This window comes from Aspergillus alliaceus, assembly GCF_009176365.1.
Source record: "Aspergillus alliaceus strain CBS 536.65 unplaced genomic scaffold BDW43scaffold_13, whole genome shotgun sequence".
Lineage (NCBI taxonomy): Eukaryota > Fungi > Ascomycota > Eurotiomycetes > Eurotiales > Aspergillaceae > Aspergillus > Aspergillus alliaceus.
The window spans coordinates 343,707-369,867 of record NW_022474696.1 but is presented as its reverse complement, the minus strand read 5'-3'; the positions used below and the strand labels follow the sequence as shown (position 1 = coordinate 369,867).

At 49.3% G+C, this 26,161-nt stretch overlaps 8 protein-coding genes across 8 annotated transcripts; 4 read left to right on the top strand and 4 right to left on the bottom strand.

The window, feature by feature from the left end:
- Window positions 1–986: 986 nt before the first annotated feature.
- BDW43DRAFT_309553 (O-methyltransferase-domain-containing protein) lies at window positions 987–2,438 on the bottom strand (the record flags this gene model as incomplete). Its single annotated transcript, XM_032046727.1, has 4 exons — window positions 987–1,463; window positions 1,529–1,638; window positions 1,704–1,885; window positions 1,945–2,438. The coding sequence occupies 4 exons, from the start codon at window positions 2,436–2,438 to the stop codon at window positions 987–989; spliced, it is 1,263 nt and encodes a 420-aa protein (XP_031902017.1).
- A 264-nt stretch (window positions 2,439–2,702) lies between these two features.
- On the top strand, window positions 2,703–11,066 carry BDW43DRAFT_309552 (type I polyketide synthase; the record flags this gene model as incomplete). The annotated part of the gene is made up of 5 exons (XM_032046726.1): window positions 2,703–2,759; window positions 2,816–2,912; window positions 2,975–3,446; window positions 3,511–6,194; window positions 6,250–11,066. 5 exons carry the CDS (start codon window positions 2,703–2,705, stop codon window positions 11,064–11,066), a joined length of 8,127 nt encoding a protein of 2,708 aa, XP_031902016.1.
- A 1,623-nt stretch (window positions 11,067–12,689) lies between these two features.
- Window positions 12,690–13,269, bottom strand: BDW43DRAFT_309551 (uncharacterized protein; the record flags this gene model as incomplete). Its single annotated transcript, XM_032046725.1, has 2 exons — window positions 12,690–12,978; window positions 13,088–13,269. The coding sequence occupies 2 exons, from the start codon at window positions 13,267–13,269 to the stop codon at window positions 12,690–12,692; spliced, it is 471 nt and encodes a 156-aa protein (XP_031902015.1).
- Window positions 13,270–17,040: 3,771 nt separating this feature from the next.
- BDW43DRAFT_271201 (arylsulfotransferase family protein) lies at window positions 17,041–19,555 on the top strand. Its single transcript, XM_032041396.1, has 2 exons — window positions 17,041–18,548; window positions 18,603–19,555. The coding sequence occupies exons 1-2, from the start codon at window positions 17,742–17,744 to the stop codon at window positions 19,284–19,286; spliced, it is 1,491 nt and encodes a 496-aa protein (XP_031902014.1). The 5' UTR covers window positions 17,041–17,741; the 3' UTR covers window positions 19,287–19,555.
- Window positions 19,556–20,422: 867 nt separating this feature from the next.
- On the top strand, window positions 20,423–20,917 carry BDW43DRAFT_309549 (Bys1 family protein; the record flags this gene model as incomplete). The annotated part of the gene is made up of 1 exon (XM_032046724.1): window positions 20,423–20,917. One exon carries the CDS (start codon window positions 20,423–20,425, stop codon window positions 20,915–20,917), a length of 495 nt encoding a protein of 164 aa, XP_031902013.1.
- A 298-nt stretch (window positions 20,918–21,215) lies between these two features.
- BDW43DRAFT_271197 (Cdk5/Pho85 family cyclin-dependent kinase) lies at window positions 21,216–22,554 on the bottom strand. The gene is made up of 3 exons (XM_032041395.1): window positions 22,232–22,554; window positions 22,156–22,179; window positions 21,216–22,096 (listed from the first exon to the last, which is right to left on the bottom strand). Exons 1-3 carry the CDS (start codon window positions 22,271–22,273, stop codon window positions 21,251–21,253), a joined length of 912 nt encoding a protein of 303 aa, XP_031902012.1. The 5' UTR covers window positions 22,274–22,554; the 3' UTR covers window positions 21,216–21,250.
- A 953-nt stretch (window positions 22,555–23,507) lies between these two features.
- BDW43DRAFT_271192 (hydroxyacid-oxoacid transhydrogenase) lies at window positions 23,508–25,213 on the top strand. Its single transcript, XM_032041394.1, has 3 exons — window positions 23,508–23,823; window positions 23,871–23,929; window positions 23,977–25,213. The coding sequence occupies exons 1-3, from the start codon at window positions 23,567–23,569 to the stop codon at window positions 24,981–24,983; spliced, it is 1,323 nt and encodes a 440-aa protein (XP_031902011.1). The 5' UTR covers window positions 23,508–23,566; the 3' UTR covers window positions 24,984–25,213.
- Window positions 25,040–25,349, bottom strand: BDW43DRAFT_41780 (uncharacterized protein). Its single transcript, XM_032050033.1, has one exon. It carries the CDS (start codon window positions 25,276–25,278, stop codon window positions 25,096–25,098), a length of 183 nt encoding a protein of 60 aa, XP_031902010.1. The 5' UTR covers window positions 25,279–25,349; the 3' UTR covers window positions 25,040–25,095.
- Window positions 25,350–26,161: the final 812 nt, after the last annotated feature.

Genomic DNA, 26,161 nt, shown 5'->3' with positions numbered 1-26,161 from the left:
AGGATTATGCGAATTCTAATATTATCTTACCAGGTGTCAACATCCGCTACTTGGTCACTGCTTCAATTTATATTTAGATAATACATATGCCATGCTGCCTCAATAATGGCGTAATAGCGGAAAGTATAAGATTTAGTAGTAGACTATATACTAGCTGTAGAATATCTCTAGGATTCTACAGATGTATCCCTGACATACATTTCTACTAGCTCAGAGTCCAATCTTTTTCTAGAGAGGGATGCAGCTCCACAGGCATCTTGTCATGGGTACCCACATAACTTCAATGCTCTGTGGAGTGTCCGTTAATTTGCTCGTATACGATACTACGTTGCCGGAGCTTGTAGAGTCGAAGACATGGTGGATCCACAGTGCCTGCGCAGCACAGTGTCTGAAGATATGTCAAAATTTCTGGTCGTTGGTACATCTACTATATAAAATTGTATAATGTTTAGACCCTCGTATCAATACCATGTTTCCACAGTATATGGTTCAACCTACTATACTTTTAGCATGGTTCAATTATCAAATTCCTCGGTACGGTGCATGTCTTAAAAGGAACGGGAATAGTATAGCAGTGGTAGAACCAAAGAATTCAAATAAAGATTAGACTAAGCGAGTTGGCACTGCCATGCACTATTAGGCTTCTGTACAATCTAATTGCGTATGCATTCTGTATCATTTTCTTGACCCTCGGCTAGGTATTTGATTCCATAACCCTTCTATAGAATTTCTTAGTCGTCCATATTTTGACGGCCGTTCGTGAACCCCTAATATGAGGATCTGAATGAGACGAAATTCCACTACCCGGTTTTATTGAAAACGTTTTCTTTTTATTCAACTATCGATATATAAGGCGGAGAAGCCTTGCCTCCTTAGCGTAGTTAGAGGGTAGTGCTTATCAGCCAGTTTCCCGAGCGGACTAATCAACAAGCGTCGAATATATAACAACCCCTCCTCCTTACGCCCCCCGGAGCTAATTGATCCTATCATCGCTTAAGGTAAACCTCCAGTAGGCCCAAAGCCCCCGTCTCATGCACCCGACGAATCTCATATCTGGGATCTGCTTCCTTCAGGAGGGTCCCGAATTCCTTCTGCGTGCGTTGCTTGGCTCCGAAACTGACGAGCATTACCATGTCTGCCTGTCTCATTTCGCGTTCTTTCTGACGTGAGATTGTCCCTGACTCGGGCAGGATAACGTCATTGATCAGCAGTGGCGTCTCCGGTGCAGAGCCCTCTAGCCCTGTCACCACGGCTTTGAAAATCGTCACCACATCCGCGTCTGCCCAGTTGTGGGTGCATTGCCTGAGGAGAAAGGCGGCAGCGCCCCTGACCGGTTGGGGCTCGAAGAAGTTGTGCTGGCGGAAGGTGATGCGTTCCCGGATTTCCTCGGCCAGCAATTTCTGGCCTTCCGCTAGCATGTGCGTTGATCCATCCTGGACAACAAAGTCTAACTGGGGGAAAAGCTTCCGGCGACCAAAAGTCCATGTTAGAAATGGAGTTGACTTTGTCAACCAGCGTTCGAACATACTCGTGCCAAAATCATAGCCACATGACCGCTTCCGCCTCCGATATCCACCACGGTGCCTTGGAGTTGTCCCCAGGGGAAATTATCTCTCAGTTCGTTGATACTGTTTTCCACTGCGTAAATCACACAGTCAGTGTACCACAGGCAAACAATATATAGTGCGGGCTTGATTGCCTACTTCGGCGATACCCAGCCATGGCTCTCGCGAATCGACCGGCCTTGTCGGGATTTTGGGCGTAGTATTGAAAAATGGGAACTTTGTGCCGTGTGTTGAACGGGCAATGGTCACTGTCCGATTCATACGGAGTGGCTTTGAGACTGACTGTCGAGTCTGCGGCCGCCTTCAGCATCTCATCAAACCTGGGCGTTCGTGCAATTAGGTTGATTTCATCCAAGGGGAGTTTGGTGTCTGGACCCACGAGTAGTGAACAAGGGAACGCAGCTCCTCGTCTTGCAAAGCAACAGAGAACAGGTTATGAGAAATATATCCCGGTCTGCGCTCTTGGAAAAAGCGTTGTGTAATCAGCAAGCGCACAACGCGACTCGTCCGGTCCTGATCCAAAACAGCCTTGGCTGCTAACTCCTCCAGTGCGATTTCCCCTTCAGTCGGCACCAAGGTAAAGAAGTCGAAATCCAGGGCAATTTGAAACGCTGCCAATTCATAGACACCCATGAAGAAGGACCTGTAGAACTTGGTTGGGCCTTCAATAAGGCGCTGCAAGTCCTCCAAGGACTCCCTCACCTTGCTTTGAAGCGCGAGGTACTCGGGAGTATTTGGGGGCACACTTGCCGTAGAAGAGAACGTTGGTGCTGCAATGCTATTGGCTTGAAGATACTTGGTGATAGCCTTCGTCTGTTCGAGAACAGCTTCAGCCAGGGCGAGAATCGAGACATCTTCGTGGTTGGCAGCCATGGTGAAGGATATGGTAAGTTTTCTTTTGCACGGAACACTCTTTGATAGTAGTACAGCGTAGGAATAATTCAATGTTGACCTTAAAGTGTATATATTCATACGCAGCAGTGCCTGTCAGTCCATACTGGGTGCAAACCTCTAGTTTTCCGACAAGCCCGAACAAATTCGGCCGACGTCATGCCCTCGGCCGCACTCCGACGATGACTACTAACCCTCAGATTTGTACGGCCGAAATTGGTGACTGCGCGAAGGATCCTAGCCGATATGGGTACAGCCCTGGCTGTCACGGCCGAGGTACAAATGTTGTTTGATGCTTTCAATGTAGGCGCGGCTTTACACCCCACATTACTATATAGGAAGAGAGTCTAACAAGAAAGAACAGAGCCTCAGCAGGAAACAGCATTTTGGAAGCTATGTCAATGTCGCAGTCAATTCTCGACGGGTCGAATGCCCCAGTAGCTATCGTCGGCATGGGTGAGACTTCCATTATTCCTTATGCCTGCGAGCATGCAGAAACTGACTCAAATTCAAACCAGGTTGCCGATGGGCAGGCGGTGTCCGGGACGCGCCTGGGCTTTGGCAGCTTCTTAAAAACAAGCGTGACGGCTGGCGTGAGTTTGAGGAGCCTCGATTCTCGACGAAGGGTTTCCATCACCCTAACCAGGATCGCCCGGGCACAATGAGAACGCAAAGAGGGTTCCTCATAGACGATGATGCTCGGCTTTTTGATCACGCATTCTTTGGCATCACTGGACGTGAGACAGAAACGCTGGATCCGTCTCAGCGCAAGTTGCTTGAAGTGGTCTACGAAGCGTTGGAGAATGGCGGCGAGACATGGGATAGCATTTCTGGATCCCGCACAGGCGTTTATGTTGGAAACTTCGCGCTGGACCACTTGCTGATTCAATCTCGCGACTGGGAGAACCCAAAGTCCTACGCTGCAACAGGCGCAGACACCAGTATTCTGGCAAACCGCATCAGTTACATATTCAACCTACAAGGCCCAAGGTGCGACCCAGATGGAACCCCCCGACTGTGCTTGATAATCCAAGACGTACTGACTGGCCTGTAGTCTTGCCACAAACACGGCCTGCTCATCGTCCATGTATGCCCTTCATATGGCCGTCAGTGCAATTCGCAGCGGCGATTGTGACTCGGCTATCGTGGCGGCAGCCAACTGGATCTCGGACCCTAGCCTCCAAATCGTGTTAGATAAACTTGGCGCGCTGTCTCCCACATCCCGCTGCCACACATTTGACGTCAGAGCGGATGGGTACGCTCGAGGTGAAGGTTATGCCGCCCTGTACTTGAAAAAGTCTTCGATAGCGGTCGTCGATGGATCACCTATTCGAGCAATGATCCGGGGAACAGCTGTCAACGCCAATGGGCGCACTGGGGGTATAACCCGTCCTAGCGCCGTTGGACAGGAAACTGTCATCCGCAAAGCTTACGAGAACTCGGGCAATCTCCCATTCTCTGATACAACGTATTTTGAGTGCCACGGAACTGGCACTCCGGCCGGAGATCCCATAGAAGTGTCGGCTGTGGGGAACGTCTTCGCGTCGTCCAGGTCGGACGCGCCTAACGACCGTTTGCTTATAGGATCTATCAAAACTAATCTAGGGCACACTGAGGGTGCAAGTGCGATTGCGTCAGTCATGAAGGTCGTTCTGTCCCTGGAGGCAGGAGAGATTCCTCCGAGTTACGGCATCACGATATTGAATCCGAACATCGACTTCGACAGAGCCAAGGTCGACGTTGTTAAAGATGGTACTATTCCCTGGCCAGAAGGCAAGTTACGACGCGCAAGTATCAATTCTTTCGGTTTTGGTGGTGCTAATGGGCACTGTGTAATCGACCATGTGAACGTCGTGCTTCCGGATTATGTGAAGCCTGGTGTTACGCAGAACTCTTCCAATTACCTGAATATCGCAAAAGGCTGGGCGATAAATAGTCATACCAGGAGCCATACTAATGTTGCGAATGGACACAGTAATGGCTCACTTAATGGTCACACCAACGGCCACAACGGTGGTGTTAATGGTCATGCCAGTGCCTCAGTTAATGGCCATGCCAGCCCTGCGAATGGTTACAGTAGTTGCTCACTTAATGGTCATACCGACGGCCAGCGCAATGGACACCATGCTGAACCCTCCCGAAATGCAACATCGCACAGTCCCATTATCAGACCACCACCGAAATCAGCTGAACCAGACGTAACCACGCGCCAACGGATATTGCTTCCCTTTTCGGCTCACATTGTATCCTCACTCAAAGCAAACATTGATATTTTGTCTCAAGTAATTGATCAGCATTCACTGGCTGATGTTGCGTACACACTCGCGTCTAGGCGCTCCAAACTTCAGCAGCGATCCTTCCGCATCGTGGACAAAGATGACGTGGCGCACGGGCTGACTGTCGATAGGCCCATATTCTCGAGTCCTGTGCAGACAATCAATGTCGGGTTTATCTTCACAGGCCAGGGTGCACAGTGGCATGCGATGGGTGCGAAGCTCTTTGAATATCGGGTGTTCCGAACAACAATTGCCTATTTAGACGAAGTCATTAGTGTCCAGCCCACACGCCCTCCGTGGTCCATTGTAGACGTCCTCTCGGGCGAATGTGAAGAGAACTGCATTCAAACTCCGGAGGCGTCGCAGACTGCATGCACTGCTGTGCAGATAGGTATGGTTGACCTTCTGGCCTCATGGTCTGTCCGGCCTTCCGCGGTTGCTGGGCATTCTTCCGGCGAGATGGCCGCGGCCTATGCATCTGGTCACATAACCGCGGCCGAAGCCATCACGGCCGCCTTTCTCCGCGGCAAGGCAGTTTCGAAAAACAAGCAGCAGGGTGCCATGCTTGCTGTGGGCCTGGGTCTGGAGCAGATGTCTGAGTATCTGGATGGGAAACAAGAGGAAATCCAGGTGGCGGCGATCAATTCGCCGGACAGCGTCACACTTTCTGGCGAGGCAGACGCTATCGAGGTGCTTTCCGCTACCCTGAACCAGGAGGGCATCTTCAACAGAACCCTCCGCACAGGCAGCAACGCATATCATTCACATCACATGCGCCCACTTGGCCGCGACTATAGTGTCATACTTTCCGCCGGACTTGCTAATATCAATCAACATGGCATGAGCAACGCAGGCCAGCGCTATAGTCGCGTCCCATGGATCTCATCGGTGACTCCGGACAAGGCCATCCCAGACGAAATCACAGAAGCCTACTGGAGAGCCAATCTCGAATCCCCAGTCAGGTTCTCTCAGGCGGTCTCCAATATGGTTCGCTTAGAAGACGCAACTGTGGACGCTCTTGTGGAAATTGGGCCACATCCTGCGCTGAAGAGTCCTCTGGATCAAATCTTGAAAAGTCTCGGAATATCTATTCCTTATATCGCTTCATTGAAACGGGGCGAGGATAGCCGAGACTCAATGCTGCAGCTCGCCGGCTCCTTATTTGGTCTGAATGCTCCGATCGATATGGTTGCTGTAAACGCAATGGATGATGAAGATCATAACGACAACATGGGTCTTGTCCACGGGTGTACCGCCATCGATCTCCCTCCGTATCAGTATACCTATGGACCTATCAATTACTATGAAAGCCGCGTGAGTAAGGAGTACAGGCTTCGGAAGGTCATCCGACATGACCTTCTTGGTTCTAGAGTCCCCGGGACCACCCAGCTCCACCCCCAGTGGCGCAATGTACTTCGCGTCAAAGATCTCTCCTGGCTAGGTGACCACCGTCTGCTACCAGGTAAGTCTCATGTTGACAGTTAGAAGCCCCCGTTAACTGACTATTGCATCTTCAGACGCTGTCTTCCCTGCTGCGGGATTCATATGCATGGCAGTAGAAGCCGCCTCGCGGATCTACTACGATGCTTTTGAAGAACCATTACAAATTACGGGTTATACATTTCGAAATGTGAACATTAAATCGGCACTGAGGATCCCTGAAGACGACGATGGAATAGAGATCATTTTCAACATGGGGCCTGTGGATGTGACGACACCTAACTCGCCTTCCTGGGTGAGCTATACCATTAGCAGCGTGGCACGGGATTCAAACGAATGGACCGAGCACTGCAGTGGACTTGTCAAAGTGGAAGTGTCTACGTCGTTAATATTGAAGGGCCGGCTGAATACCGACTTGGACACCCGATTCCCGGATGTTCGCTCGTGGTATAAACGGTTTGCTGCTATCGGCATTGGTTACGGACCAACGTTTCAGGCCCTGTCGGACATCCAGGCCGACCCTAATCAGAATGTGGCCCTAGCCACTGTAGCGTTGAACACGACTGCGAACACCGTGCCGGGCGGAGAGTCAAGCTATCCCCTGCACCCCGCTTCTCTCGACGCGACCTTCCAGCTGGGGCTTATCGCTTGCTACGGAGGCCAGGTGGAGAAGGCGAGCACTGCGTTTGTCCCTGTTCACCTGTCCCAGCTGTATCTCAAGAACAGGGTTAACCCTGATTCAATTTCATGCACAGCTATTGCCTGTGGAAAGCGCCAAGGTTTGCGGGGCGCCTACATTAACCTCCAGATGTTGAGTAATAGTGGGGATGTGGTTCTCGATGTCGACACTCTTCGTTGCATCAGTTATAGCGAGCCCAAGTTGAATATCCAGCTGCAATCCAAAGCTTTTAGCAGTCCATTCACGAGGCTAACGTGGAAGCCTGACATTCGTACATTAACCAATCCCCAGCTACGTCAGATCTTCCCCTCGCCTCCGGAAAACAACGACGGAATTGCGCCTCTCGAACGTGCGGATATGATTGCCGGCTTGGTGCTGGTCGACATATACGACACCTTTGTCCGCGTTGAGGATCGAGTAGAACCGCGTGGAGAATTGCGCCACTGGGTTGACTGGTGCAAGCACTGCGTTGAGCAGGACCAGAGAGAGAATATGACCAGATCCAGACACATTTCTTTTGATGAGCGTCATAGATTACTACAAGCACTATACAGTGAAGCAGGGGACAGTCCTGAGGCCAAAGCCGCGAAACGCCTGCATGAAAACATGGGACTTATCCTCAGCGGACAAAAGACCGGTCTCGATATCCTCGTCCCCGACGGTCTACTGACGGCACTTTATGAAACGGGACCCTTCATCATCGGTGCGTACCCTCAGTTATTCAATACCCTAGATTGCCTCGGTCATGCCAACCCCAACATGCGCATTTTGGAGGTCGGGGCCGGCACAGGCGGCGCAACGCGCGTGGCCATGAAGGCGCTTGTGGGTGCGAATGGCATCAAGCGCTATGCCGACTACACATTCACCGACATCTCCGCTGGGTTCCTCAACACTGCGCAGGAGTCCATGTCGGAATTTAGCGATGTCAAGTTTTCCGTCTTGGACATTGAGCAAGATCCGGTGGAGCAGGGATATGAGCCCGCTTACGACGTCGTTCTGGCATCCCAGGCGATCCATGCGACCACTAGCATGGACAGAACCCTGGCAAACTGCAAAAAGCTTCTGAAACCTGGTGGAAAGCTCTTGCTGGTTGAGAGCACACGCATGCGAGTTCTTCCTGGTCTCCTGTATGGTACATTGACCGGGTACTGGTTGGGTGTCTCGGATGGCCGTTCAGAAGGACCTTTCATGGATCTTCCAGCATGGGACTTGCGCCTGCGAAAGGCCGGTTTCTCTGGGACTGAATTGTTTTTGGATGACTATCCACATCCGCACAATACGACGTCTGTCATAGTGTCGACTCTGGTCAGTCCAAGCCCTAATAGCACTGTCGTCCATCTCCTCCATGGTGATCAAGGTGTACCGCCTCTCCTGAGCCGTCTTTCCCAAGAGTATGCGCTCAGGGGTATTTCAACTACAATTTATCCGCTTGACAAGGCGTTAGAGGTAGTATCGCCGAACTCGCGCGTCGTGGCCTTTTTGGAAGGCAAGAACCTCTTGCTTGATGCCAATGAAGGCCGTCTGCAGCTTTTCCAGCATCTGGCCCAAAGCACAAAGTGCATGACATGGCTGACGTCTTGCGGAATTGTCAAGGGCCGCGATCCTGACGGGGCTTTTGTTACTGGACTCTTGCGGGCGATTGGCACGGAGAATCCTGCCAGCCGATTTTTATCCGTAGACATCGACGCCCAGAACTTCGATATTCAAGATGAGGACCTGGTCCGCAACATAGTCGATCATGAGGATGCCCTTCAGCGTCCCACGGCTGACGGCGAGAGTGAAGATCGTGAGTTTGTCTGGCAGGACGGCTGCATGTGGGTGAGCCGTGCCGTTCCAGATACCGGATTGGAGCCATACGCCAACACACTTGAAACTCCTACGAACCGCGGCGCCAGTCTTCTTCCCTTGGACAGTCAAGGTCCCGTGCGAGCTGCTTTCGAGACTCCCGGTATCCTTAGCTCTCTGTACTTCCGGCCTTATACAGAACTCTGGCAGCCTCTACCACCGAATTACATCGAGGTCAAGGTCAGCGCGGTAGGCCTCAACTGGAAGGACTTGGGCCTTACATCCGGCCGATTCGATGCCAATGGTAATAACCTGTCGTCTGAATATGCAGGTATAGTCACCAAAACGGGTACAGACGTGGTAGGCTTCTCCGTTGGCGACCGCGTGTACGGCATGGGGAGAGGGCACTTTGGTACCCACACGCGTGTTCCAGCGGCGTTTGCGCAAAAGCTGCTAGATAGCGACAGTCTAATCGAGGCAGCCACAATACCTGTGGTGTTCATGACTGCTGTCTATGCGTTCGATCATGTCGCTCGTCTCCGGAAGGGGCAGAAGGTTCTGATCCAGTCAGCTTCTGGTGGTCTAGGGCTCGCAGCTATCCAACTTGCCCAGTCCAAGGGGGCAGATGTTTTTGCCACAGCTGGTACCGAAGAGAAGATCCAATTCCTGACCGACTCCATGGGTATTCCATCCTCTCATGTGTTCAGTTCGCGGGATCCATCCGCCTTATCGCGAGCAGCTAGTGTGACGGGCAAGGGCGGGTTCGATGTTATTCTCAGCACTGTCGTTGGGGGAGAGCTGCTGTATGAGTCTCTCAAGTTCCTTGCACCCATGGGCCATCTGATTGATGTGGGTCGGTTAGATGTGCTGGACTCGAAGACAATTGGTCTTGAGCTATTTCAGAAGAACGCCAGCTTTTCCTCGTTTGATCTTAACCTTATCCTGGACCACGACCCCGAACTCGGTGGACTCCTGATGAAGACGGTGAATAATCTTTACCTTGCCGGACAGATTTCTCCCATCCGGCCATTTTCAGTAGCCGACGTTTCCAAGCTTGATCAAGTCCTACTTGCATTCTCTAAGGGGGCCCATATCGGCAAGATGGTGGTAACCTTCGAGAACCCATCCTCTGTAGTCAAGATCATGCACGGACCTCCAGCGACAAAGTTCGATCCCGAAGCACGCTATATTATTACCGGTGGGCTTGGAGGCCTCGGGCGTTCCATTATACGGTGGATGGTCGAGCATGGTGCTCGAGACTTTGTCATCCTGTCTCGACGGGGTATCAGCACCCCCCAGGCGCAAATGATGGTTGACAAACTGACAACTGACGGGATACGCATCGCGGCAATAGCCTGCGACATAAGTCAACGAGACCAAGTCTTCAGCGCGATTCAGCACGCCGCATCTAACCGACCTGTCCGCGGCTTGATACATGCAGCCCTTTCATTATCTGATCTTTCCTTTGACAAGCTCACTATTGACCAGTGGCGAGCCGGCACTGCGGCCAAGACGCAGGGGACACAGAACCTGCACGAAGCGACCATCTCCCTGCCACTCGACTTTTTCATCATGACCACATCCACGGAGTCTATCTGGGCTCCTCCCACACAGAGTGCCTACGTCGCCGCCAGTAATTTCCAGGATTTCTTCGCCCGCTATCGCCGCCAGCTGGGGCTGCCCGCTTCGACAATGGCATTCGGCCTCGTCAACGACGTGGGATCCGACTGGCGTCACGGTGCCTCCGGCACGGTCGAAATGTATTCCCGCAACAAAGCCCTAACGATGACAGAGCACCAAGTCCTCGCCCGGCTGGAGCCCGCATTCGTTAATTTTGCTGGGAATGGTTCATCGTTGCACATAGGCCAGGACCATGACCCGCTATCTGTCGCCAACTGTTTCACCTGCCTCGATCCCGCCGCCATGGCTGATCAACAGCGAGATGAAGCTGAGCGCGGTATACCCTCGACGACAGTGCCCCGATGGTACGCTGACGGACGCGTTTCACTGATCATCCGTGCCATGAAGGACACCCAGCGACATGTAGGCGGTTCCGACGCAGCGCAGGACGCAGGTAGCGGAGGCTTTAAATCGGCAATCTCCCTTCTACGTACTGCATTTGACGAGGCGGTCAAAGCCGGACCTGGCGAGCGCGACAAGACGGTGGAGTTGGTGACCACCGCCATCGTGACGGCTGTCGCGGATATGTTATTTATTGACGCGTCGAGTGTAAATATTTCCAAGAGTGTAGCTGACCACGGCGTCGATAGCTTGATTGCGGCTGAACTGCGCAACTGGTTCCATCAGGCATTGGGGACGGACCTGCGGATGCTGGATTTGTTGGATGCCCATACAAGCATCCGAGCACTGGCAACTGGCATCGTCGACAGAGAATTGCAGTCTATCCAGTCAGTGAGTGGGGCGGCTTGAGGCTTTTGTAAAGTGCTCCCCGTACTGCTGCATCATAGCTTTTGGTATATGTATAGATTGGTATGCCATAGTGCAATAAGGACCGTTACATCGAGACCAGTTTTGAGTTGCTCTTCCCTATGCTGCTCCACTGATTTGGTTAGATGGACTTAGATGGACTCTTCCTCGTTAGTCGCACGTTTAACAATCAGGAAGTGAAATACTTGCCCCTGCGCGCACCATGCGGCACTCTATCTGTATCTAGATAGATTTAATATTTTTAGAATGTTTTTGCTCCCGTCTAAATAGGGAATTTGTTTCTGCAATCCTTCCACCATTCCATTATTTGGTAGTTGTGAGGAATCTATAACTATATAATGTCAGCCCGTGACTCCACTGTATATAAACTATGAGCCAAAAATCCTTCCACAGACTCATATTGTATACCTATCTACTATTTCCCATCTACCAAACATTGATACCACAATTGCTACTCGGGTTCTGCCTTTTGCCTAGTTTTGAGTATTAACTGTTCAACCTTGTGACGAACCTCCTACAGGTTTGAAAGCTACATGGTAGTACTGACCTACTTGGCGCTCTACCAAGCACAGTTCCGCGAGAACCTTTCTAGACCCAAGCCCATTAAGACCGACGGTACGGTTGCGAGACAGATCATGAGGTTTGACAAACAGTGACTATTTAGCACTGCGTAACATCTGCCTTTTGATTCTTGGTATATATATCTTGTTCAAATCTGATGTATGTTGCAAGATATAACTAACCTCTTTAGATATGTGATAAATCTTACGATATCTGTTATTATCGAGATTGACCATACAGTAGGTCCGGTATTAGTTAGGCCGCGATCCGTACGAGGCAGATTAAGTTCAACCTGAGAGCCCTTATAAATCTGGGATGAATGTCAAATACCTAAGGCTGTCTAATTACAATCTAATTCATTATGTCTCCTTCTACTGACACTTTTGAAACACTTGTGCCCAGGTTACTGGCGCCACCCCCAGGAGTGTAGTTCAGCAATGCTTCTCCCTGTAATCTATCTTGATATTGAAGAACAAACCCTCCGCGGGACGGATTGAAATATCATATAGCTATACGAACTCAAGTTTAGATCTTAAATGATCAACGAACGCGCCAACATACATCTCTCACTGGAGGTAAATCTGTATCTGTAGCCCCTGCATAATCCCATAGTGTCCAAGTTCCGACACGCACAAACTCGTTGGTAGATAAGTCCCAGCTCTGGAGTTTCATAATGCGTATTGGATACTTGGCTCGCTATATGCACTAGGTCTAACGGATTCCTGCAGGAATACTCCTGAATAATTTCTGGAAAGGTTATCATATGTCAAGATCACAGCATAGATGTTAAATACGGGCCGTACTCCCCAAGGAAACTGTTGAGACTCACCTCATTTGGCAAGTAGTCTCCTTCTCGGGAGTGAATGGTGACCCTCGCTTTGAGGTGCGAGAGTCTTGTATGCTTTGTTTGAGTGTTATCAAAATCTGGCCTGAACGACGCGAAGATTGCTGCTTGCGTGATTTTTACAGGACCAACCCCTAAGACCCTCTAACTCCGTGGCTTGAATGCCTCAAAGCCATTCTTCTGAAAGTACTGATGCGTACTCATTTGGCCCGCTTTCGGAATGATGGGAATGGTAACATCGAGCCTGCTGGTTTGATTGCCAGCGCACCTTCGCTGTCTTTTGAAAAGACCTCGGCGGGGCATTGCTCAAAGCCAGATCCTTCCGACAAGAAAAGTAACTCACCAAACTCACCCTGGACCTCCCTGACAAATTCGGGCGGAAAGGTGCCAAGTACAAGATTGCTTTCGTCAGGTGCATAGCCATTCTCTCTTAAATGCTTCTCGAGCCATGCCGCAGCTCCAGCAATAGATATTATGGCTTTGGCCGGGCTGTGTATACAGTATCGTTGGCTTACAAGAGCCAAAGACTTTATCGGGGCGGCATCTTCAAGAATTTGTGTCAGTTCGGTGTTATTCAGGACGCGATGTAAGTGCTCACATCTCCTCCCGATAAATTTCAAATCCAAGGACGAGGGCGATTAACTTATCTAGAGTGTTAATCACAAGGGTACTCGGGGCCGTCCTCCAAGTGGCTTCTGCCTCAGTGACATCAATAGCACCCTGACCGGCGTCGTCCGCTTTTCTACCGTAATGTAACTTCAGACGATGAACCGACTGCATTGCACGATACAGAGGAATCTCATCCTCTGCAGGGGTAGATCCCGAGCAAATCTAGGTATGGAAAATCCCATACCACCGTTTCGTGGAGGTTTAGCCGAGTAAGAGGCTGTATGAGCCAAATCCACGCTAACGTTTTCATTCATTGTATAAATAGCTGGGTTTGTGACGGTTAGTAGGACTCGATGTGCGGGTCTACATCGTATCAGACGGAGATGCAAGAAGCTGACTCTAGGCCCTGGTGTGTCTCTTTTTCCAGTAAGTCTAGATATCGGCCGTACTAACGTTGGTACATTGCAATGCATGATTATCTCTCTTCGGTTGTGAGGAAGTCTTTTCAACCTCAACGATCCCTGTACTCTATGATACCTGCAGAACTGTAGACTTTGGTATTTCCTTGGGATATGGGACATCACCTATCATACTATACAAGCGCTCTACACAACCTCCTCCCTACGCGATCCAGCTTAAACAAGGGTACCTTCACACATACATCGAGCATTTCAAATTCTGCAAAATATGGAAGGGTTTGCAAGAAAGGATTATAGAAAGGTTGACTATGGATGGAGCGGTCCAACTTTTAGAAGTATATCGTATGGTGGAAGGAAGCAACACGGCCCAGTGATTTGGATAAGCTTGGCTTGCAATACGCCCCTGGAACTGCAGTCAGCCTTGGATTAGCAGAATAGGTGCAAGTGCAGAGGTCTGACCTCGGGGAGCCAAGTAAACCAGGGCCCTCTATAGCCACTACAAACTCCACGAAGGGAACTGCCCTCAATGCGGACCTGAAATGGGTTGTCCACTTACACTCACCGGCCCATCTGGGAACGCTGCCCCAAAAAAATGCCGCATACTAGAAAATATACATGGTTAGGTTTAGGGTAATTTGAATTTCCCGAATACTTTTGGGACAGTGAACTTTCCGAGACGGTTTTAGCAACTTTAGAGCGTCTTCAACACGGCTACTTCGCCAGATAATCGAAGCTGATATGAAAAGATGCTTTTTCTTCCTCGATTTGCAAGCGCTTTCAGTTAGTTTTGGTTTTATGTATGGCTTCGCTTTTGTGTCACTCCGAACGGTCATATGTAAGAATCCAATCGCTGTGTCATCTGCAAAATCTGATATCGCCCTACTCTAAGTTATCAAGGTAATGCAGAACACCTGGTAATTTATCTTTTAACGGGAACTCAAGAAGAGAAAGTACAAAACTACTCGCAGGCAGTCGACGGGCGATTCGAGCTGAGTGGAAAGTACGAGGTTTCGCTGAGCCTCGTTTACAGCGTAGTGAGTATTCCTTTCCATTTCTATGTTTTGGCGAACGGCAACGATGTCATGCCTTGATATTGCATGCAAATACTATACGTATACGAGAGAAAATCTCGTACCAGAGTATGGCGTACATTTTCAGACCTCTCCATAATTCTTAAATCAGCTGTCTGGTGTCTGGCATTTTTTTTATCAATTAGGCTGAACCGCTATGCCAGACATACTTCAGACCCTTGAATGTCGCGGACGATAGCTGAGCAAGACCGACCTTTGACCGATAGAAAGTATTGATATCTAGTAATGTAATTTCCAAATGATTTCTGAGGCCAACATCGAAAAGAGGTTATATATGTGACTGCTTGAGTCTTCTAAGAACTCCTTCACCTGGTTATCTAATAATCTAGTAACCTATTCATATCGCAAAGTTCCTACTTCATGCCCAATCAAAAGGGATACCTTTCAGGTCTCCATATTATAGCCACCTTTGTTAAAAGCACTCCAATGCTTTTGCTGCTTCTACCCTCTGTTCTAACTGTGGGCGGGCCTGACATATTGTCCAGGTCAGATAAAAATCGATAGTTGCACTGTGAATCATCCATAATTTAGGTACTCCGGTTTTAAGAAGATAAAAATGCGCGACACACGATAAGCATTCAGGAGGTGCCTTAAGGTCTCTGTAATGCATATAAAATCCTGTAAGAATAGATGTGAGCCCGCTGTTGGTTCTAAGCAGGTACTGATTCTGAAAAATGAAATTGAGGGAAGTATCCAGCCTCAGTCGGGAGATGTCAAACGGATGAACTAGGATAGAATATTGCCGGAGACGAGGAACTTTATCTGGAATGACAAAAGCGTCCCCGTATCTGAGGGAAAGCTTAAGCCAGTTGCGCTCGGTGAAAACTTTTAGGTAAGGAATATTTCGCTCTTGACTGGTCTGTGTGCTGATACTCAGCTAGGGCTTTTTGGACATTTCCTTGCTATGAGCGCCAGGCACTTATGGACTATCATGCTCTGAATCGATAATATTTGCCTTTCACACCTATGTCTACCCTGTTTGGGATATCATTTTGGAAGGGGTCTGGAGACAAGCTTACACTAGTCATCGATGGATTGGATGAAGGAGAGCATCCGAGATATTCGCCTATGCTGATAGCGGTTGGTGAACAGAGGCTCTGAAGCTGTGTTTTAGATGATTAGACGAGATGGGAAGGAAGAACAGCTTTCTAAGACTTTTACTAACCTAAGAACGTGATTGGTATATGCGAACTATGATCGAGTTTCTCTGATTCTCGATGCATCGTCGAAAGTACTAAACAAACTTGCTGCAGTTAAAACTAACACCCTAACTAAAGCCACTGATCGGAGCATATATGACGCCTAAACGAAGGACTACTGTAGACGGTTGAAAATATGTTGATGGCCAGGAAAGCTATCTTTCAACACATCGTTGTTGAGCAAGGAATCTCGATTCATTACCATACTATATGGAGCTGTTTATATGGTAGTATCGAAGGCTTTCTGATCGACACACAAGGAGCCAAACGACTCCCATTATAGGAGTCGATCTCCGACGGCCCTCCGTATGTGAGTATTATCATGATAAGCAATCGCAGTCCACGATAATTTTTCTGAAACTTGACTACTGATGATAAGCACGTGTGACTACCACTGGTTCATACATTAATATCAGTTGCTTTCTAGTGGCATGCGGAGGTTACTCGGGATTCATTTCACAGCTGATCTACATGCGGCGGCATAGAGTAGGGGTTTTAAAATCAGACTACCCAAGGAAACCGACATGATCACAGGATGAAACTACCTATAAGTTAGGGGACCTTCCCGGGGTAAGAAGGGAATCGAGCATGTAATGGTCACTGTGGCCGATATGACTTCAGCGGATTCTACCATCTGTTGGCGATGCAAGGCACGTGGAAGAATTAAAGGATTAATTGAGCGGAAATTAGAACTAGTTAGACGAAGCTTATCAGGTGGAGTGCATCCTTGTTCAACAGCTTGTCCCCTGGATCCTTGTTCTTTCAATGCATTCCATAGGCCGAGATAATATTTTCCCCACCTGGAAATGACAAAGGATAAACTCATGACGAGTGATTCGCCTACCCATTGGTTGAGATATAGGGCCCTGTACTGTGTTTATTGTATTGTTAGGTCCTAGCGTTAGCCGTATATAGCAACGTACTGATATCCGTTGATCCCCTATGAGAGAGGGTACTATTCTGTACAGAGTGCAATAATTCAATTGGTGGGCTGCCATCTACACTATTCGAGCCGATCAGGTGTTCTCTGCAACAGAGTGGGACGCACTATAAGCAAGTGTACACAATTGTAGTAAACGTAATGAAACTCCGGGACAGTGATCATCCATTCAGTGGCGGATTTGATGGCCTTATTGGTGGAGATTTCCGCCTGAGGCAAGCAAGAGAATAAATAATATAAATAATCCATTTAAATTTTTGTTCACACCCTTGCTGTGCCATGTGGTCGGGCGGCCCGCACTTCTGGAGTTCCACCTTCTCTTCTCTGGATATATGATATGATACAGCCAGGGGTTTAAGAAAAAAGAAAAGAAAAGAAACAACAGGAGATAGAGAGAGACGGAAATTCTAGCATCCGGAGTACACGGCAGTTAATAATGTTGATCCATGGATGGCACAGAGAGTGTCCTGCACGAGCCCCCCCCCCCGTGAGTGGCTTCGGCATCCCCTTCTGCACCCATGGTTTCAGTCTCGAATTCGCAGCTCATAGGCTTTTGGGTCAGGGGAACGGCCTGGTGGGGCAATGAGAGAATAGGTTAGAGCGGCATCCTTCCCCATCTTATTGCGCGTCTCTGCGATGAGTATGACTTGGCAATTCCCGGCGGACGACCGCGATCAACACTTCCCGTAGTTCCCGCTTTTGCCCCTACTTTTCCCTCATTCTGGTACTATCTTTTTTTGCCGATGCTGTAAAATAGTCCGCTCCTTGCTTCTTTTCCTCTCTCTTTTGTCCCTCCTCATTTTCCTTGGGTCTCTGTCGGCCACGCTTTAGTACTCTCGTTACAATTGCTGTCACTTCAATTGACATGAAGGTGACGCTAGTCGCTCCTTGAACGCTCCCAATTAATTTGTATAAACCCTCCCTTACTATATACATGCTTGTTTTGCTTAGCGTTGTACTATAATCGTGAACTTGGTCTCCGCAATCACGCAATATGGTCCGTGGATTTCTCGCCGCCTCTAGCATTCTATTGCTGTCTGTAGGGGCGCTTGCCGAAGATAACTGGCCGTTTATCACCCTACAGACGGCCCCATTCACGCCTCCTAAACTTGAGGTGACCAAAACCGGACCTACTGACCCGGGCTATATCTTCGTCGGACCTCGTGGCAATCAGCCGAATGGCACTGCGGCCCTCATTTACGACGACGACGGCAACCTTGTGTACCAAGGCCCGACCGAGGTGTCAGCCAACTTCAAAGTACAGAATGTGTTCAACCAAGATGTTATCACTTTCTGGGCCGGCAACATGATGGAGCTCGGCTTTGGCTATGGCACTGTCCATATTCTTGACAACACGTACGCAGAGATCTACACTGTCACCCTTCCGGGCAACTTCATCTGCCCCGATGGTGTGACCAGGGACTCGTACATTGATCTTCATGAGAGCCATGTAACGAAGCGTAACACTCTGCTGGTAACCGCTTACAACGTTACTCAGTTTGATCTGACGTCAATTGGCGGCAAAATCGATGATTACTTGCTGGATGGCATGTTCTTCGAGATTGACATTGCGACCAATGAAATCGTGTACTCCTGGAGTGCGCTGGAACATATTCAAGATATTCCCCTGGAACAGTCCAAGCAGGGCCTGGCCGATGACTATGGCACCCAGGAAAAACCGTGGGACGCCTATCACATCAATTCGGTTGAGCTTGTTGATGACGGCTACATCATCTCCCTGCGTCACTACTGGTCCGGCTACTACGTCCACACTAATGGCACGATCATGTGGCGGCTGAGTGTAGGTCCTCGCTCCATCAATAGGGATTTCATCAAATACTAACGGCCCTGTTAGGGTGAGAAGGGAGTCGGTGACTTTGAAATCGATGACGGTGCCGTCTTCTCATGGCAGCATGACATCCGCGTCTACAACCAGACAAATGAGGGTATGGTCCTAGACCTGTTCAACAACGCCAACACACCAACGGAAACGGTTGCTCCCACCACTGGTCTAAGCCTCGCGATGGACCTGGTCAACCGCAAGGTTACTACTTTGCGCACCATGAACGATGGCAACGATGTCATTCACAGTGTTAGTCAGGGAAGCTACCAGCTGATGAGTGAGCAAACGAACCATGTCTTTATGGGTTACGGTTCCATCTCGAAGGTGAAGGAATTTGATGCCAACAATAATGCAGTCCTCACCGCCCAATTTGGGGATGACAATGCCGTTGCATCCTACCGTGGCTACAAGTGCCAGTGGAAGGCTACGCCATTCTGGAAACCCGCTGTCGTTGTAGAGCGGATCTCAAATTCTGCTACTGTCCATATGAGCTGGAATGGAGCCACCGAGTACGACAATTGGGCCATTTATACAGCTAGTTCTCCTGAATCTACCGACCATACTTTCATCACCTCTGTGAAACGGACAGGCTTCGAGACCGCTGCAAACGTGAACAACTTGAGGAGCCCTTACTTCCAAGTAGTTGCCCGGAAGGGTAACATCCCGCTTAGTAGCATCGTCGTCCCTGTTGCTTAAACCCCCTTGATTCGATCTCTCACGACATGTGATGAGAGGCCTGGTCTCGGAGCAAACTGGGGCTTATCTCGCAGGCATTTTTAGTAAATGCTGTGAGGCTTTGTGTTGTATTGATCTCCTGCATTCTTGTATATACTTCTCCGTAATCATACATGTAAATAATATCCGCTGTACGGGATACTCAATCAAAGACATGGATTGTGGCTCTAGATGAAAGGGCCCTCGTGGAAGATAATGTGACCTGGGACAGTTACAGCATTAGATCTTCCTCCTGTATGTGATTCTATCTTCGTGCTATCTTTCCTCTTCAAAATCTTTTTGCCTTTTTTCCCTCATTGCATCAAGCTCGAGAAGCGCTCCTGGTCTATAGATACATACATCCAAAGGGTGTTGTCAACAGGCTTTCAAGTGAACGCACTTTGCACACTCTACTTCCAAATATAATCAAATTGTACAGCTGTGTAAGACTGCCTCCGAAAGAGCTCAGTCTGTCTCGATAATACTCAGTGAATCTGTCCCTGTGAAACCGAGTGAGGACTACATTATCATCCTGCAGAAAGCTTTGCACCAAGGGATACGAAGCCTTGTTACACCCGCTTCAAGATACCAGGTCCCGTCCCTACGGGAAAGATGCACATGTTATGTAGCGACGTGGGACGATCACATTGCCCGTTGTCAACACTAGTAACACTACCATATATATAGTACGCCGCAGTTATACCCTAGCCCTGATTCCACACCCCTTGTTCACCACAGGTGGACATGTATAGATGTACGAACACTGTATCACTTGTCGAATGCGTGACGGAAGCAACTTCATATTGGTATGTGTGTGTGCCCCAACCGAAGAGCTCTTATAACCCATGACCCCCTTTACAGCCATGCCTCTACCCGAAGGTAAACTTCGGGAGATTTTGCCATGGTAAGACATAGAGTACTCTCGGGTCTTACGATAAAACCAACAACAATTAAACCAACGGCTTGCAGAGAAGTCCAAAAGGCGCCATAGTATATAATTCCAGATATAAAAACTCCCAATCATCTCTCCCCCCCAATCACACCCCAAAAACCACCTCAAACGAGCCTAATCTCACCCCTTTCAAATAACTACCCAAACCAAAAAGGCAAAAACCAAAATGCACCTCCAAAAACCCCTCCTCTCAACCCTCCTCCTCCTCCCAACCCTAACCCTCTCCACGCCCCTCCATCAAACAAACACCACCCAAGCTCTGGTCCCAGGCCACGCCATCGTCCACAACAACTGCTCCTTCCCCGTGTATCTCTGGTCCGTCGGCTCAACCACCAGCCCCGAACACACGCTTGCCCAAAACGCCCGCTACACCGAGACCTTCCGCCACGACCCTCAAACCGGCGGCGTGGGCATCAAGCTCACGACCGAGAAGAACGGGCTCGCGACCTCAGCCGCCCAGACTGTCTTTGCGTATAATCTTGTCGCGGACCAAGTGTGGTATGATCTGAGTGATGTCTTTGGGGACCCGTTTAAGGGTCACCGAGTGGTTTTGGATGGGGATGTCGTGGATATTATTTGGCCAAGGGGCGTGCCGCCGGTGGGAGAGGGGAGGGTGGGGGTTCAGGGTGCGGGGAGGGATTTGGTGTTGAGTGTTTGTTAGATTTCCTTTTTCGAGATGTGTGTGATATGTTTTTGCGGTTTCTTAGGGAGGGTGGTTGGTTAGCGAGTTGCTTGCTTGGGAGGGGTGGTGGGGGTTGATGTGAGGACTTGGGTTTTGGGTTTGGTTATTTATTTGTGTTTTACTCAGATGAAAATTGTTTATTTTAGGTACTTTTATGTATCCTAATTTTATTGCAGAATTAGGTATCTCATTCGTCACGGTCGTTCTCCGGTTCTATTCAACGAAATGAAGCTTATAAACATAAAAGCCCAAAGCGGAAATAAAAAAAAAAAAAAAAAAAAAAGGCAGATGAAAGGCAAGCTATCCTAATTACTATTTCGCATTCCAAGGTATCGGCCGAGGAATATCATTAAACCACACATGGTTCAACGCGCTCGCCGCGCTAATGCGCATCTCCGGACGCAACTGCAACATGCGCCTCAGCAGATCAACCCCCAACGGATCAATGCGCGAAACAACCTGCCGCAGATCCTGCGTCGCATACACCGGGAAGTCAGGCTTGTACTCGGGGAACTTTGAGATTCCGGGCCACGTGATCTCCGATGGCGTGCCCATCACGCGAAAGATCTTCAGTAGCTGGTCGTCATTCGTGGTTCCCGGGAACAGAGGCCGCCCGGTGTACATCTCGGCTAGAATGCAGCCGATTGACCAGATGTCGATGCTGGTGTTGTAGCTGCGGCTGCCGAGGAGAACGTCCGGGGCGCGATACCAGAGGGTGACAACCTCGTTGGAGAAGGTGTTGACCGGGATGCCGAAGGCCCTGGCTAGGCCGAAATCAGCGAGTTTTAACTGGCCCTTGGTGTTAATTAGTAGGTTTTGGGGTTTGAGATCGCGATGCAGAATGCGGTTCTCGTGGCAGTGCGCGACGCCGCGGAGGAGCTGGTACACGAAGGATTTAATCAGGGTCGGGTCGAGTTGGCCGCGGTTGCCGTAGGTATCCATGTATCGCTTGAGATCCTTGTCCATGTATTCGAAGACTAGCATAAGTTTATTCTCGGTGTGAACGACGTCGTAGAGGGAGAGGATGTTCTCGTGCTGGAGCTCTTTCATTAGGGAGATCTCGCGGATGGCCGTGGAGGGCGTCCCTTCTTCTGTGTCGAGGTGAATCTCTTTTAACGCGACCATTTCTCCTGTCTGGTTGTTGCGGCCTTTGAAGACCTGGGTGGCTTCAGTCAGTGTGCTGGCATGTATGGGTGGTGCGCGACTGCGAGACAAACTGTCGCATAAGTTCCTTCCCCCAACTGTAGCCTGTTAGCGATTAATTTTAGCATCAAGGTAAGCGCCACGACCGACCTTCTCTAACTGCTGGAATGAGGCGTGAGGCGCCGAAGCCATTTTGTCTAATGGTGGAGCAGTGCTATGGGCTCGTGATCTCGACGGCGTTTAATGAGGGGTAAGAAAAGGAGGGAGGAGGTAAAAGTAATGAGGTAATTTCCTGGGAGTTCATCTTAATTAATCATTTAATTATGAAGTCGGGAGACTAAGGAAAAGACCCCGCTAAACCCGAACAATACCATCTTGGGCCTGAGCTCATCTTATCCTCATGAGCAACTCAGGCCACGTACTCCTTGTCGGTGAGATTCATGCTAAGTAGGGCTGCGCGGGGTTTTGGAGGAGGGGGGGGGGGGGCTCATCAGGCGATCATTCACTATGCTTATCTTAGGAGAGCACGCCATCCATCTCATTTGCCCATAGCTTTCAATGAAAGAAGCGTACCAATGTGGCCCTAACTGGTCTCATCTTTTGAGGCCAAGAATGTTTCCATCCTGACCTGGGTATCGGATACAGATCGGGAACAAGGGTACTCCGTGCGACCTTACAAGACGGCTGGCTTAGCAGCCTTTGGGAGGACCTACCCTTCATCAATTAGCAAATAGGGTAGAGTGCAACCCCAAGATGCGAGCGCTCGCTCCCTACACATTAGAAGTACTACTCCACCTCAGATCTGTTTGATCTGGGGTACCTGGAATTCTCCAAATTGGGGAAGCGGTGCTTGTGTTGAAGATCCCGATGGTCCTCGGCACTTCTTCATTAGGCCTGTTTCCTTTATAGTGCTTGTTCTGCTAAAGCAACCGGTATTTTCGAATGATCTTGATTTAACTGTCCAGCGATCTCCGCCTACATGGCAGTCCATTATATACTGAGGATATTCATCTGGGGTGGATATCTCTATATCTCTATATCTCCAACTGTTCAGATGGAGTAGGGTACCTCGGCCTTCTACCCGAATTACCCGTTTGGGGATCCCCGCATCTGGTCCAACATGCGTGGACTCGAACTTAACATCCCACTACTTCTATTCCTTCTTTTCCCGCTTCATTTCTTGACCTCTGTCTATGCTCTCTGAGTATATCTTTTTTTTCGCCCTCCCAGTTCAATCCCTATATATAGACATTGTCCTTTTGTTCGCAATACTCAGTCGTATTGACCCCCATATAATAATCCCTTCCCCGCATTATGGTCGCCCCTTCGATCCGCGTGGCCCCTTCGGCCGCCAACAGAGCTCTCAATCTCTTGCGTACCGTCCAATATACTCACCCGCCATCCTGCCCGTGCCATTCGAATCCGAATCATCATCATCATCACCACCACCGCTCTCCGACTCTAGCGGACCACGTCCGTCGTCATATGGCTACCCCCGTGGACCCGTCACGCGAGAAAGAATACGCCTTCGAAATGGCCGCCTCTAGCATTCGATTCGGTCCAGGCGCTACAAAAGAAGTCGGAATGGACTTTGCTAATATGCAAGCGAAAAGAGTTTGTATTGTCACGGATGAGAATGTTTCCAAGCTGGACGCCATGAAACAAGCGGTGGAAGGGTTGAGCCGGGAAGGGATCGAATTCACAGTATTCGATAAGGTTCGGGTGGAACCCAAGGATTACTCGTGAGTCGCTCTAAGTAAACTGATGAATTATGCACTGATTGAAGTAGCGTCAAAGAGGCAATTGCTTTTGCAAAGCCATATAACCCCGATGCATTCCTTGCAGTGGGTAAGTATCTCCCAGCCTCCCTTTGAACAGGGTGATAACATTCGCAGGTGGCGGGTCGGTTATTGATACCGCAAAGCTCATGAACCTCTACACGGTCTATCCCGATGCTGATTTCCTGGACTTTGTCAATGCACCCCTTGGCAAGGGTCTCCCAGTGGACAGGAAATTGAAGCCCCTAGTAGCTGTACCGACCACAGCGGGTACTGGGTCAGAGACAACCGGAACCGCCATCTTCGACCTCGTTTCGAAGAAAGCCAAAACCGGTATTGCCCACCGAAATCTGAAGCCTACCCTGGGAATCTGTGATCCCCTTAACACACGAACAATGCCGTCCGCCGTACACGCTGCTTCTGGTCTAGATGTCCTCTGCCACTCCCTAGAGTCATGGACGGCTATTCCCTACAACGAGCGTACTCCCCGCCCAACTAACCCTCTCAACCGTCCCGCATACCAGGGTGCGAATCCGATTTCCGACATCTTTTCCCTGCAAGCTCTTCGCGACACTATCAAATATCTACCCCGAGCCGTCAAGGACCCCGATGATTTCGAGGCCCAGTCCAAAATGCTCCTGGCCGCGACACTGGCCGGTGTCGGCTTTGGTAATGCCGGTGTTCATCTCTGCCACGGCATGAGCTATCCTATCTCTAGTCAGAACCCGGGCTACAAGCATGCCGGATATGAAGTCGACTATCCGATCATCCCCCATGGTGTATCAGTCGCCGTCACCGCGCCCGCCGTCTTCCGGTTCACCGCCGCATCCAACCCAGACCGCCATCTCGCAGCAGCCGAGGCTTTCGGTGTGGACGTCTCGAATGTCAAGCGCGAAAGCGCGGGTGAAGTGCTTGGTGAAGCGATCGCTAAGTTTCTAGTTGAGCTGGGCGATCAGCCCCGTGGATTGAAGGATCTCGGTTTCAAGTCGTCGGATATCGAATCCCTGGTGGAGGGAACTCTCCCGCAAAAGCGGGTTTTGATGCTCGCACCCAATCTCAATGAGGAATTAGAGGCGGAGAAGAATGAATTGAGAGGATTGCTGGAACGATCATTGGATTATTAGGGGCATTCGAGATTTGCTGTGTTTCTCTTAGTCATGTTCGTGTCAATACCATCTTTTGTTTTATGTTCCATATAGGCTTCAATCAAATTGGATTAACAAAACAAGATTGAAATCATATTGCATCTAAAGTGATTCGATCCCATATCTTGAATTCCTGTATGAATGTACCAAAGGGATACTTCACAATGAGGTCCCGAAGGGTCATTCCCTTTGAATAGAAAGACAAGGACTGTGCTGCCAATATATACAGCCACAGGGTAATACAAGCAAACCTGGAATAGCCATAAGAGCCCATATTGAACTTTATAGGTTTCTATAGAGGCACTTATATTCTAGGTTCTATCAATGCATATTCTATTAAAACTTTTGGGAGTAAAAACTAGCCCTAGCGACAATATAGGGATTGATTAGCACGAGAAGGTATAATAGCCATTAGTTAAGGGCGCACATTCGCTGAACGCGAAGAATCATATGATGAACGATGAAGTACTAATACTATGCCCCCATACTATGCGGTCGCAATTAATAGACAAATTAGGGCAAGATAGTGAGTCTAGGAAAAGGGAAGAATAAATTTAAGAATGACAATAACGGGGATAAATGAGGTAACTAGCGCGGTCGGCGATAGGTCTATCCTATCAATGAGGGTCATGAGAAGATGTTATATGGACTTATTCCACAATCACCACTATATTAAATATTTTCTACTAGCTAGACTTGAATAGAAAGGCCAAACTAGTGTAATTGTGTAATGCTTCCTTCTCGTTCTTCAGCTCAACGCCCAAATCACAGTAACGACTAACGTAGTGTGGTATATAACGTTAGGTTAGTACTTACCATTTACCTACCTCTCCGGTATAGCATCAAATAAATTAGACCATGATAATACGACCCCGAACTGCTGACCAAAAAAAGAACCGAGCTAAACCCCGTTCGTTCCTCCTCTCTCGTGAAATTCCCCACTAATGCGCTGAAACACGAGCTCATCTCGTCTTAAAGGTCCGCTAACCCTAAACCCGGCTGATCGTCAAGGTAGCAGATTTAAAATAGAATCATCGTACATTTAAACACCAACCATATTGCTGATCGGACCTTTAGACCTGTTCCATATATGCCGTTACGTGCTTCGTTCCTATCTGACAGCTCGTGAAGATATACGGTTTCTTGTCAAGTACGAT